Consider the following 26,927-nt stretch of genomic DNA (forward strand, 5'->3'; position numbering starts at 1 on the left):
TTGATCATGTAAACAAACGCCATGCATGCATGATACAATCCACATGAATATTCTGTGGAATGAATTACAATTAATTTAATGACAAACTTTCTTTGACTGTGCTTGATAAGTGTTATAAATGGAAAACACAATGACCATTGTGTAATGTTAACTAAAATGAAAGCTCCTATGATCCGTGTTTGGCTAGAAGAGGGGTCACCAGCCAGTAGATTGTGATTGACTGGTTGATCATGGAGCCTCTGACAGTCAATTGCGATCTCCGGCTGGTAAAAGACTGGCGGTGCAGCAGGGCTAAGGCAGTTTCCCTGCCTGACCTGGGCCCACATCACTCCCGGAAGCAGCCATCACACTTCTGAAGCCCCTGGGCAGGAGAGAGAGCAGGGATCTCCGTGCGCTGCTCCTTCCTGCAAGCACTATCCCCGGAGCTCCCATTGGCAGGGAATGGGGAACTGCGGCCAGTGGAGCTGCAGTGGCAGTGCCTGCAGAGAGGGGCAGGGTGCGGACCCATGTTTACCCCTCCCCCCCCCAGGGGGCGCAGGGGTGTGATGGCCGCTTCCGGGCGTGGTGTGAGGTCGGGGCAGGCAGGGAGCCTGTCTTAGTCCCGCTGTGCCACCACCTGAGGTAAGCACTGCCCAGTGGAAGCCTGCACCCCAACGCCCAGCCCTGAGACCCCTCATGGAGCCAGCACCCTGTACCCTCTGCCCCACCCTGAGCCCCCTCACAGAGCTAGAGCCCTGTATCCCTTCCTGCACCCTAGCCCAGAGCCCTGTTCTGCACCCAAACTCCTTCCTGGAGCCTGCACCCCTCAACCCCCTGACCCAGGCTCAGCCCGGAGCTCCGTCCCACACTCCAAACCCCTTGTCCCCAGCCCAGAGCCCGCACCCCCTCCTGCATCTCAATCCTCTGCCCCAGCACAGTAAAAGTGAGTGAGGGTGAGCGACAGAGGCAGGGGAGGATGGAGTGAGCGTGGTGGGGCCTAATTTTGAGTGGCTGTGGTGGGGTAGTATTAAAAAGTTTCCTATGTCTACACCCTAGATATTTTTTTTTAAATTATTATTACAAGGCAATTGTCTGGCTTACTCCTTACTTGCCAAACAATAATACTTAAATTTTTGTAGTTGTTTTAGAGCTGTTTATGTTTTAGAATTGAATATAAATCAAATTATTAGGGAGAAAAGGTTTGGTCAGACTCTTAAAAAATTCCAGTTTTGTAAGTTACTGTCTTTTGGTGGGAGTTTGCAAGTAGACATTCTCTTTATTTGGCATTGGAATTTTGGTTTGGAATTTTTCTTGAGAATTCTATTGGAATACTACTTGTTGGAATTTTAGAGACTACTGTTTTCGGATACTTATTTCCAAGAGGTGTACTTTGTAGCGTTAATATTATGTATATTGTTTGTCTTGATAGATGTGACCTCATTCATAAGCTTTCCCAACACTTGTTTTAATAGGGAGAAAGAACAAGAAATTCAAGAAGAGGAACATTTGATGGAAGAAAAGAAAAAGAAAAAGCAGGAAGAAAAGAAAAAGAAGGAAGGTGCTCAGAAAAAGGTTCGTCTACATTTTTGCATTTTAGAGATGCAGTTACTTAAACACTTGTATGGAGTTGGTCCTGTGGCCTTTACTCATAGGAATTCCAGCTAGTTTGAATGAGAAGTCACATTGACTGTGTAAGAGTTGCAAGATCAGTTCTCAAGTTTTTCATGTCCTGGTTCCTCCCCTAGCCCCCCACACCTCCAGCCATTTTGCTACTTTTTTTTCCCTTCATGTGTACAAAGTTGCTAAATATATGGATTTCATTCAATATCCATTTAAGTGGTTGGCTGAAAATTATGGCCATATATATGTTATCAGTTAATTGATTAAATCTAACTCATGTAGCATCCTGCAAATAGCACCAATGGTTTTTATGTCTTGAAAAGTTTAGAAAATAACATGTTTGGTTTTTATTAGCCTATTTTAGGCTGCCCATACCCTTTCATTAAGAAGCACACGTTCAGGAGGAGCCCTGATGGGAGGAAATACTTGGGCAACATGAGAGTATCTTGGTGTAGATGAGCAGACTCGCCCCTGCAGTGCCTCCTGCCGGTGACTTCTGGGAATTAGGCTCATTCCAGCTCTGGAGTGCCCTCTGCAGGCCGGTGATCCACCTGTCCTCTGCCCCCCGTGTCCCTCCCAGGACCCAGTGCCCCTTTATTTGGGGTGCTATCCCCTTTGGTAGTAACCCCTTTCTCTCAGGGTCTTTGCTTCCCCAGGGAACCCCCACCCACTATCCCCACCTTGCCTCAGTATAAGGCTGCTGCCACTCATCATCTAGCCCCACAGCCTGGGGCAGACTTCAGTATCAGCCTACTCATCACTGGCAAGGAGGGTTTGGACCTGCTGCCTTGGCCTACCCCTGGGCTGCCCTCTGCAACTCCTAGTACCCCTTGGCCTTCTGCTAAGCCACAGTCTGGGGTTTTCCAGGCTAGAGCTCCTCAGCCTGTCCCCAGCCCTGCTTCACTCAGGTACTCTGATCAGGTCCCTGCAGCCAAGCGCATCTCCCTCTACAAACAGAGAGACACTGTTTGCTCCTGGCTTCCCTGGCCACCTTATAAGGCCCTGTTGCTCAGTTTGGGGTGTGGCCTCAGCTGCAGCCACTTCTCCCATTCAGCCAGTGTTTTATCTTGCCCTCTGCAGAGCTTTTCCAATGTGTTCCAGGCTGGAGTGGGTAGTCACCCTGCTACACTTGGATAATGAGGCAAGATATTAGGAAAACTTATTAAAAGTTTGCTAGAATGACCATATATAAATTGCGTTTAAAATGTGAATACATGATAAACTTTAAAAAAATTAAATTGAAATGCATAGCTCCAAATTGCAGTAGTACATGACATAAGCACTTATTCAAACATATTTAATCTGTTTAGTACAAACTCAATAATAGAATAACAAATATTGCAGTTTTACAGGAACTTTCCATGTAGTTTAAATGAAAGAAGAGGAAATATTAACTATTTGATACATAGATGAACAATATATTTCAATACTTGGGTAACGGCTACTGCAGTGGCATTCAAAAATAAAATCCTTGTTAAAACCTCATGTATATAGTCATTTACCTTTGTGTGAGTCTACCTATTCAGAAGTCATGCCACTAATACTTATACCAGAAACCATCCCATCATGTGTATTATAATTCATTATTAATTTGGTATTTACAATCAGTAGAATTTGTTTATCTATTAATTACATAAAAACTAATATATTAAACAGTATTTAGGTTGCAGAAGCAAGGTCCTGAAAGCTGGTAAATGCTTAGGTCACACATGCAACCTTAATTCTGCTTTGTTGTGCCCATGCATTGTGATAGACTTTAATTACATGATCACAAAATGTTTTTTCTGAAGGAACCCTACCTCTTTCAGTGCACAGGCTGAATGATGCTCAAGGAATGAAGTAACTGGTAAATATTTGTATCCATCTAACTCAGTTAGCATCCCCTGCCTTAATTTTAGCGTACAGCATCCAAAGTTTGCAGTGAGTGTGTAACTGTTCATTTCCTCATGGTCTTTTTTATGGGACTCATCATAATATCTAAACTTTACAAATATGAATGAATTTTTCTCTACTTCAGGATAAGTTTTATCCCCATTTCACTGATGAGGAAGCTAAGGCTTGGTCTACACTAGTCCTATTATTTCTGAATTAGCCAAGTTAATTTGGTAAAAAAAAAAAAATTCCGTCCACATCACCAAACGTTTTTTTCAATTTAAAGGGCTCTTTAATCCGATTTCTGTACTCCACCTCGGCAAGTGGAGTAGCACTTAAATCGAGATTGCAATCCCCGGTTAAAGGTATTGTGGATGCAATTTGATGTTATTGGCCTCCGGGAACTATCCCAGAATGCTCCCTTGTGACTGCTCTGGACAACACTCTCAACTCTGATGCACTAGCCAGGTGGGCAGGAAAAGCCCTGGGAACTTTTGAATTTCATTGCCTCTTTGGTCACCATCAGCATAGGTGACCATCCACACAATCCGCCATCATAGGCAACCATGCAAAGTCCACCATCACAGGAGATCATGCAATCCCGGATTGGCAGACGAACTCCAGCATGGTCCGAATGGGAGGTACCAAATCTCATCGCATGTTGGGGAGACGAGTCTGTTATGGCAGAACTACGTTCCAAAAGAAGGAACACAAATATGTACGCTAAAGTTTCCAGGGCCATGACGGAAAGGGGCTACTCCAGGGACACAGAGCAGTGTTATACAAAAATCAAGGAGCTCAGGCAAGCATACCAAAAAGCCAGGGAGGCGAATGGGTGCTCTGGGTCACAGCCCCATACATTCTGCTTCTGCTATGAGCTGCATGCAATTATGGGAGGGTGACATCACCACTACCCCACCACTGTCCGTGGACACCTACCCTACCACTACCCCACCACTGTCCGTGGACACCTACCCTACCACTACCCCACCACTGTCCGTGGACACAAGGGGGGAGTTGCATGGAGCGAGGAGGAAGAGTCATTGGAGGACAAAGAGGAGGAGGAGGAGGAGGACAGTGCACAGGCAGCAAGTGGGGAATCCCTTTCCCCCCCCATCCAGGAACTATTCTTAACGCTGGAGCCTCCCCCCACTCCCAAGGTGGGCTCCCGGACCATGACTCTGGTGAGTGAGAGCCTGATTGAAGCCACGCGGGGAGTGTAGGGGGGGAACCCAGCCATACTGGGCTGTTCATGTTTAGTTTAAAGAGCTCATCCCTGCTCAGAGCCTCATCAGAGCCACTTGGGGTGGGGGATGTTGTGTGAAGCGATCATCCCAGAGAGCCCGCAGGCCCTCCTTTTATATGGCAAACCCCCCAGGCATTGCTTGCCATGGGAAAGGGGGCCCAGCAGTTTGAAAGCATTGAAATGACTGTAGAAGAAGCAGAACCCCGCGTGCCCCTAGGCTGCCTGCAAGCTGAATTCTGTTGCCCGGCCGTGTGTGATGGCTTACTCACAACAAAGTGTCCCCTTTGTTCTCTGAAATGTATCTTTTAAAATACTACCCTCCCCTTTTCTCCTCCCACAGGTGCAAATGTTTCAGCATGGCCCCTATCTACTCCATCCTAGAGGCTGGTCCAGATTAGAAGGTGGAAAAAACGAACTCAGGACGACATGTTCGCCAAGTTCATGCATTCCTCCCGCAGTGATAAGGCCCAGCTGAATGTGTGGAGGCAGACAATTGCAGAGTCCCATTAAGCATTACAGGAACTCAAAGAGAGGAGACACGTGCGCGATTAGAGCAGGCAGGACGCTGTGGTCAAGCTCATGGGGGAGCAAACTCACATGCTCTGCTGTATGGTGGATCTAATGCGGGAAAGGCAGCAAGACCACAGACTGCCACTGCAGCCCCTGTATAACCGCCCTCACTCCTCCCCAATTTCCATATCCTCCTCATCTACATGCCCAAGAACACGAGGGCGGAGGCTTCAGGGACCCCCACACAACCTCAGAGCATCACCCAAGCAGCAGAAAGCTGGCATATGCAAACTTTCTGGACTTGTCCTTCCCTCCTCCTCCACCTCCCTAACTCAATTACCGCCCTGCCCCTCAGGTCTACCTTTGGATTTCTCTCAATGTGAAACAAATAATAAAGAACAGTTTTTAAACAATTTTGACTTTATTTCCTTTCACACACACACAATGGTCACACCGTACCCTGGCCAGTCATGAAACTGGCTTTCAGAACTTCTCTGATGTGCAACACGCCCTGTGGCACTTTTCTAGTCACCCTGTTGTCTGGCTGTGCGAAATTGGCCGCCAGGCGATTTACCTCAACTTCCCAGCCCGCCATAAATGTCTCCCCCTTACTCTCACAGATATTGAGCACACAACAAGCAGCAATTACAATTGAAATATTGGTTGTGTTGAGATCTAACCAAGTCAGTAAACTGCGCCAGCGCGCTTTCAAATGTCCAAAAGCACATTCTACCACCATTCTGCACTTGCTCAGCCTATAGTTGAACTGCTCCTTACTACTGTCCAGGGTGCCTGTGTACAGCTTCATGAGCCATGGCATTAATTGGGAGGCTGGGTCCCCGAGGATAACTATAGGCATTTTAACATTCCCAACAGTAATTTTCTGGTCTGGGAAGTAAGTCCCTTCCTGGAGCTGTTCAAACAGACCAGAGTTCCTGGAGATGCGAGCGTCATGCACCTTTCCCGGCCATCCCATGTTGATGTCGGTGAAACATCCCTTGTGATCCACCAGTGCTTGCAGCACCATGGAAAAGTACCCCTTGCGGTTTATGTACTGGCCACCCCGGTGTGCCGGGGCCAAGATAGGAATATGCATTCCATTTATCGCCCCGCCGCAGTTAGGGAAACCCAGCGCATTAAAGCCATCCACAATGGTCTGCACATTTCCCAAAGTCAATACCCTTGATAGCAGCTGGTCAATGATTGCGTTGGCTACTTGCAGCACAGCAGCCCCTACAGTAGATTTACCCACTCCAAACTGGGTCCCAACTGCCCAGTAGCTGTCGAGTGTTGCAGGCTTCCATAGTGCTGTGGCCCCTTGCTTCTCAACTGTGAGGGCTGCTCTCATTTTGGTGTCTTTGCGCTTCAGGGCAGGGGACAGCAATTCACAAATTTCCATGAAAGTGGCCCTACGCATACGAAAGTTTCGCAGCCATTGGGAATCATCCCAGACCTGCAACACTGTGGTCCCACCGGTCTGTGCTTGTTTCCCTGGCCCAGAATTGGCATTCCATGGCATGAACCAGGCCCAATGCCACCATGATCTCCCAATTGCCACATGCCATGCTTCTAGGAACATCTGTGTCCATGTCCTCATCAGTATAGTAATCGCACTGTCATCGCTTCCTTGCCTGGTTTTGCAGGTACTGCACATACTGCTAGATAATGCGTGAGGTATTTACAATGGTCAAAACTGCCGCAGAGATCTGAGCGGGCTCCATGATTGCTGCGCTATGGCGCCTGCATGGGTAATCCTGGGAAAAGGGCATGAAACGTAGGAGGCCTATTTAGTTCAAGATGGCCGATAAAAAGCGGTAAATGGTTGTCTTCTGTAGCTTTCATGGGGTCGGGAAGCTCACTAGAGCCGCAAGAGCGGGAGAGCAGAGTTTGCGGCTGAAGCATGAGCAGAGTTTCCGGCGGAAGCTGTGCGGCTCAGGTCACGATGGCTGAAAAACAGCGGGGAATTGTTGCCTTCTATAGCTTCTACGGGAGCCCAGGACAGATAACACGGAAAAATTAGCTAGCGGCGCAAGAGCGGGAGAGCAGAGTTTGCAGCGGAAGCTGTGCTGCTAGGTTCACGGTAGCTGAAAAAAAGTGGGAAATGGTTAGATAAAAGAGTAGATAGAAAGATGAGAGGACTTGTGAGGTGGATTCATAGAACCAGAATGCAGGTGGTGCTCTGTCTGCTGGCAGTATGGCATCTGCCATAGCTTTCATGGAGGGAGGAGCGAGTGATGGCACACACCCAGAAACACCCGCAAGAATGTTTTTGCTCCATCATTCACTGGGAGCTTAACCCACAATTCCAATGGGCAGTGGGAATTGTGGGATAGCTTCCCACAGTGCACCGCTCTGACATTTGATGCTAGCGTCAGTACTGTGGACACACTCTGCTGAATTCACATGCTTTAGTGGGGACACACAACACTGAATGTATAAAATCGCTTCCAAAAATTCAAATTGAATAAGTTGGAATTAATTTCATATTCTAGATGTACCCTAAGACAAAGACTTGCATGAGGCCATACAGTTGAATCAATGATCTAGGAGTCAGAGGGTCCTGAGTTCTAAGCCTGGACTCATTACTTCTGACCACACTACTGTATTGCAAGAGGTACTAAGCATCCACAGTTCTAATGACTTCATTTGCAATTGTGACTGCTCAGTATTGCTGCATTTCCAGCCCCAAGGTGAGTATCAAGTTGGGCACCTAGAAAATGAGGAATTGCACAATGATGAAATTTTGGTTAGTGACTTACTCAGCCTTATATGTGACTGTGGCATAGGCAGGGACTGAGCTGATTTTTCTTCTGTGTGCAATCACCTCCTTTAATTACAAGACCATTCTTTCTCTCCCTGCAATTCCCTTCCAACTTCTAGGGCAAATGAGGCAGGAATCCTACAGTCTTACTTATTACGCAGCACTGAATCTTTTGGTGACCACTGTCCATCCTGTGCACTGAAAGAAACAGGACTCTTGTGGGAAAAAATGTTATGTAATTAAAAACTGTATCTCAATGCATATGCAAAAAGGAGGCTGTTTAAGGTTGCTTGGGCAACCTACATTCTGTCATTTCCTAAATTGGGTGTTTGACTTTGCAGCCTAAATAAGATTGTTTTAACAGGTTGTTTAATAAAATTTCCAAGCATTTTAAAAATAAAAATAAAAAGTTTATGCTAGCATAACATCCCCACCATGCATCACTGGCAGTGTTTGAACCCTGAATCCTCAGCACAGCTTCAGGTACAGGACTATTTGCTTCAGCTAGTAGCAGGAGATTGCTGTTGTGTTATCCTGGGGGAAGGAATGAGTCACTGAGTTCACAGGTGTTTGGGGGAGCTCAGCCTGTTTCTCTCCCCTTCTCCCAGATATGGGGAGTTCCTTCCCCATATAAAGCAGGGGGAAAGAGCCTGGAGCTGCAGGTGCAGGTGTCCTGCAAAGGAGACCATCTTGTGTGTCTTAGCGGCTGTCTGCTCCCAGGATTCTGAGTGAAGAGAAGCTGCTGCTTTTAGGCTTTGGTATGAGCCTAGATTTAAATTAGAATGTTCATATACATTTACTATTTTGGAATGCTGCTCACATTTTCCCTGAGGAATGCAAGCAGTGGAAGGAAAACGGAGATTTTGACAAGTTTTTATATCTGACAAACCTGAATTGAATATAATGGGACAAAGAAAAGGCATTTATCTGGCCTTGTGGCTTTCTCTTTGCTAAACGTTGAACATCTGCTGGAAACAACAGGAATGTTGCAACCTTTTCTGAAAAGTTCTATGAATCTTTTATAATGGGAAGTGTTAATCATCCTAAATATAGGGATTTCTAATAGCTCCCTTTATAATACAGTATTATTACATATCCATGATGGGTAGTGTAGCATAGTTTTTTGGCATGCATTCTAGATAGACTCATACTATTATAAATAACAAAAATATGGGATATGTTGATAATCCCAGAGCAGTGCCAATAAATCCTCATTACCCCATACACCATTAATGGTATTATTGGGTATTTTTACATAGGAAAAACAATGGTATTTTTTTTAATTCTCCACTTGCAAAGCCAGAATACTTAATTCTCAAGAGTCCAACTTCACAGACATCTAGAAGAAAGATAAATATATATTAGAAACCTCTAAAATAGCCTTCCTGTAGATCATATTGCATTTTTAAGCTCCAGTGTTTCATAATATCTTATGGAAACATGTGAAGTATCTTATTGGAAAGAGGGATACCTAGCTCCCTATTGTATGTATCTCTCATTCTTGGACTCTGGATCATTAAATTGGGCTGTAAATAGTCATTCTTCTGGGACTGAGTACAGCCAGTCATTGGCTTCAAGGGAGGAAAGAAGCTTTTTTCAGCACTTCTATTTTATTTTTAGAAGTGGCAGATTGAATGGTGTCCTGAAGTATAGAATGTTGAAAGTAGTCCTGATTAGATGGATTAGTGAGCAGAATACAGATAAAAAGGCAGTCAAGGGTGTGCAAGGTAAATTGCACTAATCTCTTGATTCTTAGTTTATTAATTGGCTAGCATACTACATATTAATTGGATTTATAATTGCTATAAATACAGATGTGTGTACAAACATTCCTGCACACTATGCTGCCCACTATAATAGTTCAGTGAACATTATTATGTAGAAACTTTTCAGAATGGGGCAAAGCTGCCTTGAAAAAGCTACTTTCTTGTGCCATGTACTTCATCTCTGAAAATGGGACTTCCAGACTTTCGATTCACTTCAGCCCAAACAAATATTTAGATAAGTCAACTTCACATATTGTCTATGTCTTTAATTAAAAAAACAAACAAAAAATCCAGACTTTCATATTTCTCAAATCCTATATTGCAGCGGAGCCCTTGCATTTGGTTTTGAATTATTTTCATGCTACAACGATGTAAAGATTTTCCCTTCGGAGTTTTATAAGTATTGCCATTAATAATTATATAGATATTTTGGGGAGTTATCTGTAGTCTCTTATTTACTAAATTTGAAGTAAATATCAACTGGGATACAGCTTTGATGTTAACCTTCATAACAAAGTTAGTGATGCTAACTTCAGGTCACTAAGAGCATACCTAAATAGGGTTAAATTTAAAGTAGAAAGAAAGTTGTGTCACAGTACTGTAGTCCTAGTAAGATATGACCAGGTTTCTCCTGAAGCAGGAACTCAGTGTTCAATGAATTTTTCTCCAAGAGAGGAAATTTTAAAGGGTCAAGGGTACAGTCCTATATTCTTGATATAACTGCAATAAAAAGTGTCTAATACTGACCAGTATTTCTGACTTTTTTTTCTTCTTTCAGGCTGCTGAACAAAAAACCAAAGGTAAACTAATACTTATTCTCTTTTTGTGAAATATTTGATGTTTGAGTTTGTTTATAATGCATTTCTGATTTTACCATAAAATATGCTCAGTGAGGGGAGGGATAGCTCAGTGGTTTGAGTATTGGCCTGCTTAAACCCAGGGTTGTGTGTTCAATCCTTGAGGCCCCACTGAGGGATCTGGGGCAAAATCAGTACTTGGTTGTGCTAGTGAAGGCAGGGGGCTGGACTTGACTTTTGGAGTCCCTTCCAGTTCTATGAGATAGGTGAGGGGTTTTTTTAGGACATTTTCTAGTGTATTTTCCACAGACTTGTGGGAGTTGTCTTCAGTATAATACTTCCTGTGGGTGTATTTGCTATTTTTTTAAAATATAAAAGGCATCTAGCCTATGGTTTAGATGTATGACTTGATCACTATCAACTACAAAATCACAACATATATTGCTCTGTTTAGTAGTAGTATAACTTAATAATAATAATTGGAGATATAGCAATCTCCTAGAACTGGAAGGGACCTTGAAAGGTCATTGAGTCCAGCCCCCTGCCTTCACTAGCAGGACCAATTACTGATTTTTGCCCCAGATCCCTAAGTGACTCCCTCAAGGACTGAACTCACAACCCTGGGTTTAGCAGGCCAATGCTCAAACCACTGAGCTACCCTCCCCCCTAATAATAATAATAATAATAATAATAATAGGTATATCTCCCATTATTATTATCTCCTAGAACTTAAGGAGCCTAATGTGGAGGCAAATGTGACTTTTTTTTTTCCTTCAAATTTTTAGTGGTCATCTAATGAAAGTGGAGTGGGATAATTTTAAACTGTTTATCATGCATTAAGACTTTCTGAAGCTGTCTCTTGGTTGATTTAACTAGAAAAATTATATATCTCCTTAATTACTTTGAATAGATTTAAAATTAATATTTTCCTTTTAAAGATATAGTCTTTGCATCATTCATCAGTTTTGGATCTTGTGCTTGGTGCAAGAGCTCTCAAGATTTAAGACTATTGGGCAGAGGCAATGAGACTTGTGTAATGAGCTACCTTCCTGCAAATGCTTAACAGCCATGACTCCTACCTCTGCTTGCTTTGGAACCTTCCAGTTAGACCATTCTTGAGCATAATCAGTGAATAAACTTCACATGGGAGTGCACTTCTTCATTTTGGCTATTCAACCCACATGCAGCCCCCCCTACCTTCTGCTCAGGTCCTGTTCTTATGTGATTTGGGAGACCTTGTGGCTGTTGTGTTACCACTGGTTCAGAAGCACTAATATGGCACCTTTTTCTGGAGTTGGTGGAGAAATATCTGGTGTGGCTGTACCACCCTCACCCCTACCCACTGGGGCAGGCACCAGGCCACTGATCCCAGCTGCTGCTTTCGTCGCTGTGGTTCCTGGTAGAGTCTTGTGGTAGACTGAGAATCCTTGCTCAGTAAGTATCTTTAGAGATGGAGAAATTAATTGCATTGTATTTCTGTTTCCTTCAAGATACCTTTCTGGACTCCCACTGTTTATGTCAAAAGCATTGTAGCACAAGCCTCAGGAGTGAAAATCCTGCAAGGTATCTTCAGAAAAGCAAAATAATAAGGAACGTGACTTCCAATATAATAATAATAGGTGTTCACAAAGCTCTACAGCAGGCCAGAATTCTGTCCCAATGAAGTTAGAGAATAGTCACGAGTGGATACAGTACCTCCATAAACAAATACTGTGAAGGGAATATAATGGGGTTCTGTCATTGTAAGTAGAATACCTAGTGGACCAAGTTTGTTTTCCAAGAGTAAAGCACTTGAGTCAGGGTGGATTGATTTTAAATCAATGCAGTTTGATTAAATCACCAATTTTAATGCTGATTTGAATCAGTATGCAAGAATTGTTTAGTTGTTTTTTGGATTTATACTTTTCAGTTATTTTCTGAACAAAGGTTGATTCTTATTAGTTGATAATACATGTTGATTTGCAACTAAACGTATCCTTACCCTAAATCCGGGGCGTCTTTTTGCTAATCAGGGTATACTATGTCTATATACATTTATTTAAGACCTTATATAGCGTATCTTGCATGTATTCAGATTCTTAATTTTGACATTTTTAATATTAGAAAATGATGAATGATACATTTCTTAAATTGATTAATTTTGTTTCTTGTGATGCAAGCCTGTTTAGATGGAAATTCAAACAAATGCACAAATAGCATTTTAATTTTATTAAATAAAGCTACTTTAAAAGTCTGGATTCTCATGATTTTTTTCCTCACAAAACATGTTTTGTACATAATGCTAGCTGATATATTAAAGGCAGTATTGTCTGTAATTAAAGCAATTACTGATTGTTTTTAGTCACCATGTCTTTCAAGATTTTAGAACTAGTCTATCTCACCCTTTCAGATCTAATTTTCAGTCATAAAATGGAGTCTTCATTTTATGTCTGCTGTCATGCTTTTTGAGCTCCCAATCGATTTCTTATCTTTTACTGAACTAGTCATTGAACTGAACTAGCTGAATAAACTGAAATAAAGAAAATATTGTCTCTGCACATGCAGAAGAGGCTGATGCTATCAAAAGCTGGTTTAGCACATCAACTAATTTTGGTTCCAGATGTTTAGCCAGTGACTTCCACCAGTTCAGTGGTTTGACTTCCTTTAAAATTTGACAGCAAACGTACTGCTTAATCTTGTTTTGTTTTTTTTGTATTAAATTAAAATGATTTTAATAGATTATAATTTTTTGGCTTTTAAAATAGATTGTCAGTTTAAAAGTTTAAAATTAAATAGGTTGCTTTTTTAAAAATAGACCTGCATTTAATTTAAATAAAACTTCATATTTTTGATATTTGTAATTATTGATTTTCCCCTGCTAGATCTGATTTTTGGACATTCTGATAGTGTGGGGCATCAAGAATGCAGGCACTAGTATGGGTGGGTAAATGAGAAAGGAGCTATTGGAAGACAGGTTTGGGTGGACCAGGAAGTGTGGCATGATCTGTAGGAGATGATGAGGGTTGAGAATGTAGGCAGTTAACAGATTTGCATTTGCCTTGAATGGGAAGAGATGCTTGTATTTCATCCAGTGTGGTAATCTGGATAGGGGAGACATAGTTGTGGAATAAAGTGGGTCTTCAAAACAGTGTTCTGGATGGAAATAGAAAGGGTGCATAACCCAGAAATGCAGGACAAATTAGAAGAAAAATTCAGTGTAAAATATTATTTTATCTTGGTTCTTATGGTAGCATTCTACCCTATATTCTTTCTTGCCCTTTTAATTCATTCATCAAACAGTTGTGTATTATATGTTTAAAAGCCACTGTCTGAGACATCATATATTGAGAAAAAAGAAAATATTAACACAGTTGAACCTTGAATTACTTAGCTTTGTAAACACAAAACTGAATGTCAGTATCAAAAAGATTGTAGCTGATAACTATTTCTGTGTTCTCCCCACACTACTTTCTACTAGATGTGTTGCACCTTCTTCTTCAGTGGCAGTTAAAAACACCAGCGCTTAACACTACCTACATCTTTTGGCATCTTCAGGGACTTTTTCCATCTTGCTAAGACTCCTTTTACTTACAAACATCATATTAGCAGCAGCTGTTTAATTTTCTCTGACTTAAATGACAGGAGTAAACCAAGAAACAATAAGACATTCAAATTGCTGTTGTGATTATATAGGCAAAGTTGTTCTATACTATTTCTTCCTGTTCAATTGCTTGTTCTAATGGGAACAGAAGAGTGCTTTGAATATTTAGGCACTTTCTTGCCCTACCAAAGTAGCAGCTGATCAGATGCAGTTCACCCCGGAAAGGTGAAGGAAGTTTCTCCCACCGAAACTGGGCAGAGGAGAATAAATCTGTGATATTGCATCAAGAAACACCACAGAACTGACCAAGGCGGCAAGTGACTTGCTTTTCTATTCTGTTAATTTGCCATTAGCAAATCAAGACCTCAAGAAAATGCCTTAGAAGACATCCATATGATGCAGAAAGTGTCCTTCACAGAACAGTCCAGAACATGGTTTGACTCTTGAAAGTTAGTGTAGTTGTCTAGATGAAACACCAGAATTAAAAAGTTAATGCTTTCAAAAGCTTTACCTGCTTAGACCCTCCTTAGATAGAGAGGTGGCAGACCGTAAGGTGTTACTACTGTCCTTGAGACACTTTAGAGACTCCCTTTAGGCATTACTCTGCAGAGGGCAAACTACCTGCTGGCAAACTGAAGATGTATCTAGTGTGGTCTAATAGGGTCTAGTACTAGTCAATATTTTCACTAATGACTTGGGTAATAGAGTGGAGAGTGTGCTTATAAAATATGTGAATACTATGAAGCTGGGAGTGCTGGCTGGCATTTTGGAGGACAGTTTTGGAATTCAAAATGACCGTGACAATTTGGAGAACTGGTCTGAAATCAAAGATGAAATTCAGTGATGGCAAAGGCAGAGTACTACACTTAGGAAGGAAAAATCAAATGCACAAAAATGAGGGGTGGGGAAGCACAGGCCAGGCAGTAGTACTGCTGAAAAAGATCTGAGGAGTTATAGCGAATCACAACTTGTATATGATCAACAATGTTATGCAGTTGCAAAAAGGGCTAATATTCTGGGGCATATCAATAGGAGTGTCATATGTAAGACATGAAATGTAATTGTCGTGAGGCCTCAGCTAGAGTACTGTGTCCAGTTTTGGGCACCACGTTTTAAGAAAGACATGGTCAAATTGGAATCCAGAGGAGAGAAACAAAAATAAGAAGCTTAGAAAATATGACTATGAGGAAAGATTAAAACATGGCCTGTTTCTTTTGGAGAAAAGAAGATTGAAGGGAGACCTGATAAGTCTTCAAATATGTTAGAGGACTTTGATCAATTATTTCTCCATGTCTACTGAATGTAGGACAAGAAGTAATGGGATTAATCTGCAGCAAGGGAGGTTTAGGCTAGATATTAAGAAATTCTTTCTAACTGTAAGAATAGTTATTACTGGAATAGGTTACCAAGGGATGTAGTGTAGTCCCCTTGATTTAAGAACAGGTTAGACAAACATCTGTCAGGGATGGTCTAGATCAGTGGTCCCACAACCTTTCTGTGTGGCAGGCGCTGGATGACTAGCCGCCAAGGAGCGTGGCCACTGGACAAGCCACCGCCTAAATGCTGCCAAGAAGCTGCAACACCAAGAAGCATTGCCGCCGAAATGCTGCCGAGAAGTAGCGTCAACAAGAGGTGTTGCTGCCAAAATGCTGCTGAAAATCAGTGTTGTTTCGGCGGCGTCGCTTCTTGATGTTGTCCCTTCTCAACGGCATTTTGGCAGCTGCTTGTATGGCAGCCAGTAGGCGGCACACATAGATGCCCCTTTTGGCGCCATGGCGCCCGTGGATACCGTGTTGGGGACCCCTGGTCTAGATACACATGGTCCTGCCTCAGAATAGGAGGCCAGACTAGATGACTTCTCAAGGTGCCTTCCATCCCTGCATTTCTAGGATTCTTTTCCTTGCACTCAGTATTTTAATCTCTCCCTTAATTGAAGGAAAGTCACTTCGGGGAGGTCACTACAGACACAGGCTTCTCTGCTGAGGATACCATACCATACTTGTTTTCAAGTGATCTTTTAACACTAGAGAATATTAACTTGAGCATTCTATATGACTTCAGCTGCCATGGCAGCCTCTTCTGTGAACTGTCTTTGTGATTAAGTCAAGTCCCAAACCAAGTGCTAGTTTTAGGAAAGCCCTGATGTGCATCCATGCACCAGTAATACTAGAATTTCGCAATAGGTATAGGACCTGTAGGCCATTAACTATTATACAAATTAATATTATGCAGTTTAGCACCATTTTTATGGAACAATGCCTTGCATGGTATCCAATGGTTTCTAAAAGCACTGACATCCTGACAGTCTTGCAAAACAATCAGTTATATTTTCTTTCAACTTCAAACTTTTTTGGTGAATAAACATCAAAACTAGTCTATTCAAATGGTCCGCAGTCGTTGTAGTATGTCATTAACTTTCCAGGCAAGCAAGAATGGAAAAAGTACATTACCTAGTAGCCGTAATTGCAAAAGTAGCAAATATCCTTAGTAATATGAGTGTCTCGGTTTCCCTTCAGCCACAGTCTCAGTGGCAATATTTGATATAGCCTCTTCTTTTGCCTGTATCTCTGCCATTCCTGGTATTCAATAGAGATGCATTTCTACGCTTGGAAAGTAAGAGTTAATGGAGTATTCGTGTTGTGTAGCTGTAATTGCTGAAATCTGTAGGCAGCAAACCAAAACCACAGGCAAATTCATTGCAGTTTCTAATATCACATACATGCATGAGGAAAGTATATCTACCAATAGGATATTTATAATGGAATCTGCTGATGGTGGTGTTGGTAGACAGTATGGGACTCTGAAAATCCTAGGCTAACGTAACTTCCTATTTGCTTTGCTTTTGCAAACCATTTGTCATTCAATCTCATTTTGATGCCAATCTTGGAATATGTTTTAACATTACAGTATGGCTTTTGGTCACAAGTTAGTCAATTGAAATGTATCATAGTCCAGTGTCAACACTTGTCATGGAAAACTACTACAGGAATGTTGAGTGAAGTGATACACTCTGTGTTGTGTGAAGCATATTTATATCTGCTGGCGTACTGCATCTTACTGTGTCAGCCAAAACCTGTTGATAAAGATGGTGGGAAATGACAGACTCTGTGGCTGCCACTTAGCTGGATGAACGAGTGAGTCTCCATGTGTCAGGCAAACTGTATGCAGGAGTTTCTCATCCATTTTCTTTTCCCAACACGCAGACAGGCTTCACCAGTTGTTCTTGTATTACTGGAAGATGGGGCTTCTCTTGAGGCATTATGTTTCTTCCAGGTCTCGGCAGAGCTCCAGAATGACAGACCAGGGAAGATAAAGGAAACTTACTCTAAGAAGAAGCCAGGAAAGAAGGGCCAGATAATGCCTCTTCCCTGCAATATTAGGCATTCTGTGCATTTTCCCTATCCAGTCCTTCTACCTTTACTCGTGGGGGAATTCTGTGCCAAAAATTAAAAATTCTGCGCATAGTGTATTAAAATTCTGCAAAATTTGGCATATTTTATTTGTCAAAATAACACAATATAATTATGCCAGTTTCAATTATTTTGGTAATTTGTTTCAAAATACGTGTCAGCAACTATGTCTGTAACAATGCAGACAAAGATTCAGGAAATGTTTCTTGACAAATAGATTCCTTACTAGGTATATTAATACAGAACTCTGAGTAATAATTCATTTAAACTACAATACAGAAACTATTTCCTGTAACCCTCAGAAGCAGAGCAAGGGCTTGGGGGACTCAAGGGTATTGGAGGAGCTGAAGGAGAGGGAAGTAATTGCTGAGAAGCAGCCTGGGTGTGAACTTGGAGGGTTGTTGGGTGTGGGTGGGAGAAGTATGGAACAGAGGGTTATTGGGGGGCAGGGAGGGATTGTTCAGGAACCTCCACCATGCAAAGACTGGCTGATCCCTAGCCTCTCATTCAGGCACATCTGCCCCTGTGCCCATGTGTCCTTCACCTCCATTCAACCACCCTTCCTCCCCCCCATGTATCCCTGCATCCCCCTGCCCCCAAGGGGCCCTGCACTCAGCCACTCCCCTCCCCATCCCCAAGTGTCCCTGCATGCCTACTTCCATTCAGCCCCCACCCCAGTCTGTCCCCCCCACTAGCATTTTTGAACCCCAGTCTGTGAACCCCCAGGAGCCCCATGTGCCCCACCCTGTCTGGTGTCCCTATTCCTCCTGACCCAGTCCCATGGGCAGGGTACTGTGAGGAAGGCAACCTCTTTCTATTCCCTATCTGCGGCTGGGGCTGCTCCTGCCCAAGAGCAGCTGCTCTCTGCTTTGGCATCACAGCATCCCCTGGTGGGTGAACGGAGTAACTGCAGCATCTTTCTGGCAGAATGTATTTTCTGCGAGGGGGGGGGAAATTCTGCGTGGCGCACGAATTCTGTGCAGTGGTGCAGTATTCCCCCAGGAGTATACCTTCCAAGCCTGGGCTCCTGTAGAATCTGGGGATCAACCTGACAGTTTCTGAAAAAAAACAGACTTCCAAGAGTGAGGCCTTCAGAAGGACCAAGACTGGGGACGGGCTGACAAGACAACTTGCAATTTGAACTGTTTTACGTATTATCCCAGCAGAATTATTTAAGTTTCATCTGAGTAACCCAGAGTCCTGAGATGTGTAGACTTGCTCATATGTGATGGGGAAACTTTGAGTATACCCTACAGACTGCTTAAGTTTCTATATGTGAACTGTATTCTTCTGTCCTGACTTCTTATATGGGAAAAACTTTTTTATGAAAACAGGATCTTTGGTTTAGAGCTCTGTTTTTGTTGCTTATTATCCACTTGAAATCATCTATAGCATCTTAAATAGTTACTGTGGAAATAAATCATTCAAGAAGATTGACTTCAGGTGAGGAATAAGCAGCAGGAGTTAAGCTTTTAAAGATCCTTATTACATGCAAAAATTGCTTGTACTAAAAAAGAATTAGACCAAATTGTCTCTAAATGGAATGTTTTCCAATTTTCCATGAGGTGTCAGCTGCTTTGTCTCGCTATTGGCCTTTTGCACTGTGTCAAAAGGTTTTACTGTTCTGCGGCACACTAATGAATCTTTCACATCATAATTCAATGCCAACTGTCTTCTATTGTCATTGTAACTAATTAGGTTTCTTTTTCACATTGTAATTTAATGCCTATTGATCTGTGGTAAGAGTGGAACACAATGCCTGCAGCTTTCTTGTATGTGAAGGTACTGTTGTGATAGCTATTTCTTTTTTAATTGCTTGAAAATGTCAGGTTTAATATCCGTTTCGTAAGTAGCTTGTGACACTGTTTCCTCATCTAGACTTTTGTTTGTTTTTTGTTTCTTTTTCAAATTTAGAGATGTATTTCTCTACTGATTTCTTAATTCTGCCCCTTGCTTTCCTACATAGATGTCCTGTACTACTGTAATAGAAAAAAGGGAAATTAGTGTCCACTTCTTCCGTGAAAGTATTGTTGCCAGTCCTTTTCTTGCTATATGTTTGATCCACCCCCCCAATACACCCATACTCTGTTTCTGCAATAACTAGTTATACTACTAAAATTCCATGCATCCTCAATCCTTCAAAAATACATATACAATTTATTTTTACATGAGAATTATGGGTTCCAAGACCCTCCTATATGTTCTTCAGCCAGTTTCTGTATTTTTTTGTTAAATGGGTTGATATCAGTACTCCCATCACAGCAATTGAAAGAGAGTTAGTGAGATTTAGGAAGAAGAGTCTGAAATGTGTACTGATTTGGTAGATCATTTTTCCTGCCATCATACTAGAGAAGCACTACCTCAATCTTGAATAACCTTCCCCTCCCCCCCGAAAAAAAACCAAAAACAAAAAAAACCCAAACACTAGATGTAGCAGGTATGCCTAGGAAGAGGAGAGCAAGAAACCAAATCAGAGAGTTTATACTTACTGGTTTTTGTAACTCTTGTAAAATTCTCAGATACTACACTGATGAGTGCTGTATAACTAGGTAGTTGTTATGTTGAAAAGTGAGCAATGTTCCTTCAATGTGCAACAAGTGTTTCCTTTAGCTTCCATGGTATGTGATTCCAGAGAGCCAGAAAAATTGAGAAGTGTAGAAGTTTCTTACTGTTTGAGTGAGTGCTCCTGTGTATTCCACAGTATGTGTGCGTGCTCACCATGTGCACCGGTGCCGGAAGTTTTTCCCTTAGCAGTACCCGTACTGGGGGAGCACCGTGGCAGCCCCTGGAGTAGCGCCTGAATATCGCACTATAAGGGGAGCCCCGGGCTCCTCCCACACTCAGTTCCTTCTTGCTGCCAGTGAAGGTAGTCGGAACTTTAGTGCTCCAGCTCTGTTGCAGTGCTTCTTCTTGACCTTAGTGGTACTGTTTGTGGATCATCCCTCAGTTAGAGTGGGCTCGGGGCATGCCCATGCTCCAGGCTTCAAGTTGTGCGACTCCTGTCGCCGTTCTATGCCCAGGAGGACCCTCTCACTGAGTCTTCGCTGCCTGGGTGAGACTCACATCAGCGACCATTGCAAGATCTGCAGGTCGTTCAAGCCAAGGACCAAGAAGGAGAGAGACTTTAGACTTTGAGCTTTCCTGATGGAGTCGGCGCTGACCCCGAAGCCGGTACGCAGATCGGACTCGGCGCCGACCGCCGTGTTGTTGGTATGTAGCGAGGCCTCTTCGACCAGTCAGCACCACTTTCCCTCCAGAAAGCAAGGGAAGGGCCTGGCCTCGCAACAATGCCGCGATAAGGATAAGGGGGAGGCTGGTCCCACGCTGGGCAGCCCTCGTTCCCCCCTCCCCCCGGGCACAATGGCTCCGACTCACGTGGAGTGGAGCAGCCCGTACCGTTGGCCCAGGCATCCCCACCGGTACAGATGCCGTTGACGCCAGAGGCGGTTCAGGCTGTGAAGGACGTTATGTCTCTGCATGTCCCGAGCTCACAAACAGGGCAAACCCCCTTTGGGTGCCCACCAGACCTCTCCAAGCAGCCACAGTTCCCGCTCTGAGGATCGCTCCCTGCACCGCTCGGCGCACAGCAGCTGCTCTTCTGACAGCTCCTGGCCACCCTCGACACCGGCCAGACCATCTGGGCCGCCGTTGGGACGGGAGTTGTGAGGACCTCCTATGCCACCAGCCAGCGAGCGTAGGCACCGAGTGAGGCACCGGGAACACTCATCTGCTAGGCGTGGGTATCAGAGCTGCCCTTGAGGGGACGGACATCAGCATTCTCATTCCAGCTCCCGCTCATCTGGATGTCATGCCAGAGGCTCCCCTCGAGGTACCTCGGCGTCAGGGCACTGGGCTTCATGTCACTGTCACACATACCGAAGCAGTTCGTCATGTGGATAACATTCATCGACGTTGAGATCCTGGTCCTGAGGGAGATGTCATCATAGACACTGCTCCTACTGCTCCCGCGGCACCGAGCGTTTGTCGGCGACCTCAGCACCCATCCACCTTGGTACGCACCGTTCCGCCAGGATACATTGCCATTGCGAACTCAGCTGAACCAATGGCAAGGGACCCCATGGCAAGGACAGTGGTGCCAGTGGGCACTGTGGCCATCGCACCAGCCCAAACGGAGGCCTGTTCAGTCGCCGGAGTGTCCCAGACTCCATCGGCTTCCTCTGGCCGTCCACGGAACAAGTTGGCGGGGTTGCGAGTTGGCAGACCCGCGCCAAGACTCTGACCTTGGTCTTGACGCCTCGGCACCGATCGAGGCGCCTGGCTCTGTGCGGACCCGTTCTCCGGTACCGGACTACACCATAGCGGCACCTCCACCATCGGTCCTGCAGGAGGACTTCAGGTTGCACCAGGACCTGCTAAAGCAGGTGGCATCTAACCTCCAGCTGCAGGCCGAGGAAATGGAGGGTCCGTCTGATTCTCTCTTTAATGTCCTGTTGCCCTTGGCATCAGGTCGCGTGGCCCTGCCTCTGCACCAAGGTATTGCCAACATCTTGAACTCCCTGTGGCAAATTCCCGCCTCCTTGGCCCCAATCTCAAAAAAGGCCAAGAGGAAATACTTTGTGCCGGCGAAGGACCATGAATACCTTTATTCACACCCGGCACCCAACTCGCTCGTAGTGGAATCGGTAAACCACAGAGTGCCAGATTCAGCCCTCGCCCACCCCCAAAAACAAAGACGCCAGGAGACTGGACTCCTTTGGCAGAAATTTTTATTCATCAGCTTGTTTCCAGCTTCGGGTAGCCAACCACCAGGCCTTACTGAGCAGGTACGACTTCAATCTGTAGGAGTCCCTGCCTAAATTTGAGCCCCTCCTCCTGGACCGGGACAGGAAGGACTTCAAGGCTCTAGTGGAAGAGGGGTTGGCGGCTGCTAAAGTGGCCCTGCAAGTGGTATCCGATGCTGCTGACATGGTGGCCCACTCAGTGGCTTCCGCGATCACCATACACTAGGCATTGTGGCTCCTGTTGTCCAGGCTGTCAACAGAGGCCCAATCTCTAATGCAGGACCTCCCACTTGATGGCAAAGCGCTCTTTGCAGGCCGAACCGACGCCAGGCTGCATGGAATGAAAGATTCCCGCATCACCTTGCAGACCTTGGGCCTCTACGTTCCTCTGGCTAAGGACAAGGCCAAATTGCTTCTGGCGGCTCAGGCTGTGAGGAGCAGATATAAGCCCCCGTACAAAAGACCCAGAGACCAGAAGCATCGGTCTCAGTGGCAGTCCCGCTCTGCCCTGCAGCCTGGATCCTCTAAGGGCAAGAGACAGGGGAGGAGGTGGTTTTGACTGTTTGCAGGGGGGCACCAGGCCCGTTGCCAGGGACACCCCCCCGATTAATAAAGTTTGTGTTCTGCAGCCGATTGCCTGCCTTCCTCAGGGCGTGGTCCCGCATAACTTCGGACCAGTGAGTCCTCAATACCATTTCCAAGGGCTGTGTGTTGCAGTTCATCTCACCGCTGCCAAATCACCTGTCCTCCAGGATGGGCCTGGGGGACCCGGACCAGGCCCGCTTCCTGAGTCAGGCAGTGGATCGGCTGCTCCACCTGGGGGCGGTGGAAAGGGTACTGGTCCAGTTCCAGGGCAAAAGGTTCTATTCCCAATACTTTCTGATCCTGAAAGCGAAAGGAGGTGTCAGGCCTATTCTGGATCTGCGTGACCTGAACAGGTTCCTAACCCGTTGCAAGTTCCGCATGGTGTCCGTGACCTCCATTATCCCCTCCCTGGACCGGGGGGAATGGTACACGGCCCTGGATCTTCAGGACACGTATTTTCACGTCCACATTTTCGAGGGGCACAGGCGCTTCCTCCGATTCATGGTAGGGATGGACCATTACCAATTTGCGGTCCTCCCGTTTGGCCTATCCACGGCTCCCAGAGTCTTCACGAAATGAATGTCTATGATGGCGGCCTACCTCAGGCGGGAGGGGTTACAAATCTTCCCTTACCTGAATGACAGGCTCCTCAAGGGGGAGTCTCGTTTCGAAGTGGAGTCCCACGTGGAGCTGCTCCTCGCGACATGCGCTGATCTGGGCCTGGTCGTGAACGAGACCACATCAACATTAGTGCCCATTCAGCACATAGAGTTCATTGGGGCTCTGCTGGACTTCTCCATGGCCACAGCCTCTCTTCCCCTGGACAGATTTGAAACGCTAAGGGATCTCATTGCCTCGGTCATGGCCTTCCTGGTGACCATGGCAAGGGCCTGTCTTCGAATCCTGGGACACATGGCAGCGTGCACTTACGTGGTCCGCCATGCCAGACTCCATATGAGGCTCCTCCAGGTATGGCTGGCCTCCCAGTTCTCCCAAGCTTGGGATGGTCTGGGCAAGGGTCTCACGGTTCCGTCTCCGATACTAAGTTCCCTACTATGGGGTGTGTGTCCGAGCAATATGCTTCAAGGGGTTCCCTTTGGGGAGGCCAACCCATCCATAGACCTGATGTCCGATGCCTTAGACCTCAGCTGAGGAGCCCACACGGGGGACATGCAAACCCAGGAAATGTGGTCGGCCCCAGACTTGCCCCTTCACATAAACGTCAAGGAGCTCAGGGTGGTACGGTTGGTGGGTGTGATTTTCCTCATGCACCTCCATCGCAAGGTGGTCAGAGTCCTCATGGACAATGCCACCGCCATGTACTGTATCAACAGGCAAGGCGGGACTTGCTCCGTAGCCCTCTGCCGGGAAGCCCTGAACCTATGAGCATTCTGTATAGCCCATGATAGCTCCCTGAAGGTGGTTCACCTCCCGGGCGTCCGCAGTATGCAAGCGGATCACCTCAGCAGGGTCTTCTCCCCCCAGTACGAGTGGTCGCTCCACTCAGAGGTCGCTCATAGGCTCTTCCAGGAGTGAAGAGCTCCCCAGATCGACCTGTTTGCAACCCGTCAGAACTGGCATTGCCCCCGGTTCTGCTCCAGGGGAAGGTTGGGGGAAGGTGCGATCTACGACGCGTTCCTCCTGAGCTGGTCGGGCCAGCTCCTATATGCCGTTCCCCCTCATCGTGAAGGTCCTTCAGAAGGTGAAGGCGGACAAGGCGAAAGTCATTCTCATAGCCCCGGCGTGGGCCTGCCAGCACAGGTATGGGCCCCTCCTACACCTCTTAGCGGCCGCCTTGAGGGTGCTACTGCTCCACCCGGAACTTCTCTCCTAGGACGGGGGACGCCATCTCCATCCCAGTCTGACTGTGCTCCAGCTAACAGCGTGGCTGTTCCGTGGCTGAATGAGGAGGAGAATAGGTGTTTGGAGCAGGTAAGGCGAATCCTCCTGGAAACAGAAAGCTGTCTACGCATCAGACGTACGTGGCGAAGTGGTCCAGGTTCGCCAGGTGGGCGAGTGAGCGGGGAGTCTCCCACTTCGCCACACCTCTCCAGGTTATCCTGGACTAGCTCTTATCCCTTAGGGCCCAGGGTTCACCTGGCGGCCATATCTGCCTTTCACCTGCTGGTGCAAGGCCACTTGCCTTCTCCCACTCGATGACCTCCCGCTTCCTGAAGGGCCTTGACCGTTCATTTCCATACGCTAGGTCTCCCGTGCTGCAATGGGACCTAAACCTGATTTTTTCGCGACTCATGGGGTCCCCCTTTGAGCCCTTGCCCACGTGTTCATGGTCTCACCTCTTATGGAAGGTGGCCTTCCTTGTAATGATCTCGTCGGCCCGACGGGTCTCGGAACTTAGGGCCTTGACCTCGGAGCCCCCCTATACGGTCTTCCATAGGGATAAAGTCCAGCTTCTCCCACACCCGGCATCTTCCCGAAGGTGGACTCCGCCTTCCATATGGAGCGGAGCATCTTTCTCCCCGTGCTCTGTCCTAAGCCTCATTCCTCCGACAAGGAATGATGCCTCCACATGCTCGATGTGCATAAAGTGCTGGCCTTTTATCTGTATCGGACTAATCAGTTCCGGAAATCCTCTCAACTCTTTATTGCCTCTGTCGGAGTTGTCCAGCAAGAAGAAACCGAGGGTGGGGAGAGCCTGTGGCTCCCCTTGTAGCGCGATATTCAGGCGCTACTCCAGGGGTCGCCGCGGTGCTCACCCAGTACAGGTACTGCTAAGGGAAAAACTTCCGGCACCGATGCACATGGTGAGCATGCAAACCTACTGTGGAATAGACAGGAGCAACACATCTCAAAGAACGGCAGTTACGGAACAGTTAACTGTCCTTTTTCTACATCCTGACAATTCAAATAAAAGTATAGGTTTCCATGCTGATCTGGTGTAGTGTCAGACTTCATCTGTAAGGGTCCGATTATAAAAGTCAGGAACTGAGATGGCAGTTGCTCAGTAGAGGTTAATGGGTTAGGAACCAGAAACTGAAGATTTTGTATGAATGTTATGCTAATATTTTCAAAGTAGCCTAAGGAGTTAGGCATCCAAATCCCATTGGCATTTAGTAAGAATTGGATGCGTTAGTCCTTTAGGCTAATCTGAAAATCCCAGTTTAAGGGTTTGTGCCATATCTGAGTACGTATAAACAAAGCAATTGTGCAAGAGTTATATAAACTTTTAAGTCAGGTAGAGGCTTGAAAGAAAACTACTAAAATAAAATGTAGGGACCAAGCTGATATTTTGGGGTGTGCGTTGAACAATGTGAGAACAGATTACAAGAAGTGTGTGTTAGTGTATTTACTGCCGTAGTGATGGAAGCTTTCTCCACCATGGGGATCATGTTCCTTGCTCAGAATGGAAAACAGTACATTTGTGGACTTCATAATGAACAGCTGCCTTCTTAACTATATGAATAAGTGAACTAGAAAAAGTTCCTGTCCAAGTTTTGAGTAACACTTCCAAACTGAAAATGTAATGATAGAGAATTTATGTACTAGTGAGAAAACATAATCAGATTTGTGATGGGAACTAAAGTGAAACAAAAAAATAAATTTGTTCTGCTTCCAGATATTTTGGCACTAGGCAGGAAGCAATCAATGGGAAGAAAGTGAGAAAACAGGAGGCCAGGAGAACATTCAGAGGTTAAACTATATATGTGTTTTACTGTAACAATAAATATATTTTAAAATTTATATAATGTGAAGAAAGGAAGACTACAAGTCAAGAAAGGAATAGGATAGAAAACATCCTGTAAAGTGGACTGGAAAATCAGACTGTTTAGTCTTCAAATACTGTTTTAAAACCAGTAGAAGTTCAGAATGAATGTAAAATTGTAGAAATAGTTGAGAAAGAGGTTTTCAAAGAAACTGGAGGTCATTGAATGAGATGAGGCCTCTTAAGAAATAATGCTAATTTACTAATAGACGAGATTACCTGACCAGCATAAAAAAAGGGGGGTTGCGTGGGGCGAGGGGGAGGGCAGAGAATATAACAGTTCTTATTTGGTTCTGTATTGGTATTTAACTAGAGTTTTACACCACCCATTTAAC

The 26,927-nt window shown here is 45.1% G+C and overlaps 1 protein-coding gene across 9 annotated transcripts in view; it reads left to right on the forward strand.

The window, feature by feature from the left end:
• Positions 1-26,927, forward strand: part of TNRC6C (trinucleotide repeat containing adaptor 6C) — a 573,800-nt gene that overhangs the window by 379,770 nt on the left and 167,103 nt on the right. For 5 of the 9 annotated variants that reach the window (XM_050919200.1, XM_050919201.1, XM_050919202.1 and 2 more), the window contains 2 exons: positions 1,452-1,551; positions 10,533-10,554. In XM_050919200.1, coding sequence (XP_050775157.1) covers positions 1,452-1,551; positions 10,533-10,554 — 122 coding nt within the window. Of the gene's footprint in view, positions 1-1,451; positions 1,552-10,532; positions 10,555-11,738; positions 11,986-12,041; positions 12,115-26,927 lie in introns of those variants that run through there. The other 4 variants (XM_050919205.1, XM_050919206.1, XM_050919207.1 and 1 more) reach the window with 4 other exon arrangements.

Source organism: Gopherus flavomarginatus, chromosome 12 (assembly GCF_025201925.1).
Source record: "Gopherus flavomarginatus isolate rGopFla2 chromosome 12, rGopFla2.mat.asm, whole genome shotgun sequence".
Taxonomy (NCBI): domain Eukaryota; kingdom Metazoa; phylum Chordata; order Testudines; family Testudinidae; genus Gopherus; species Gopherus flavomarginatus.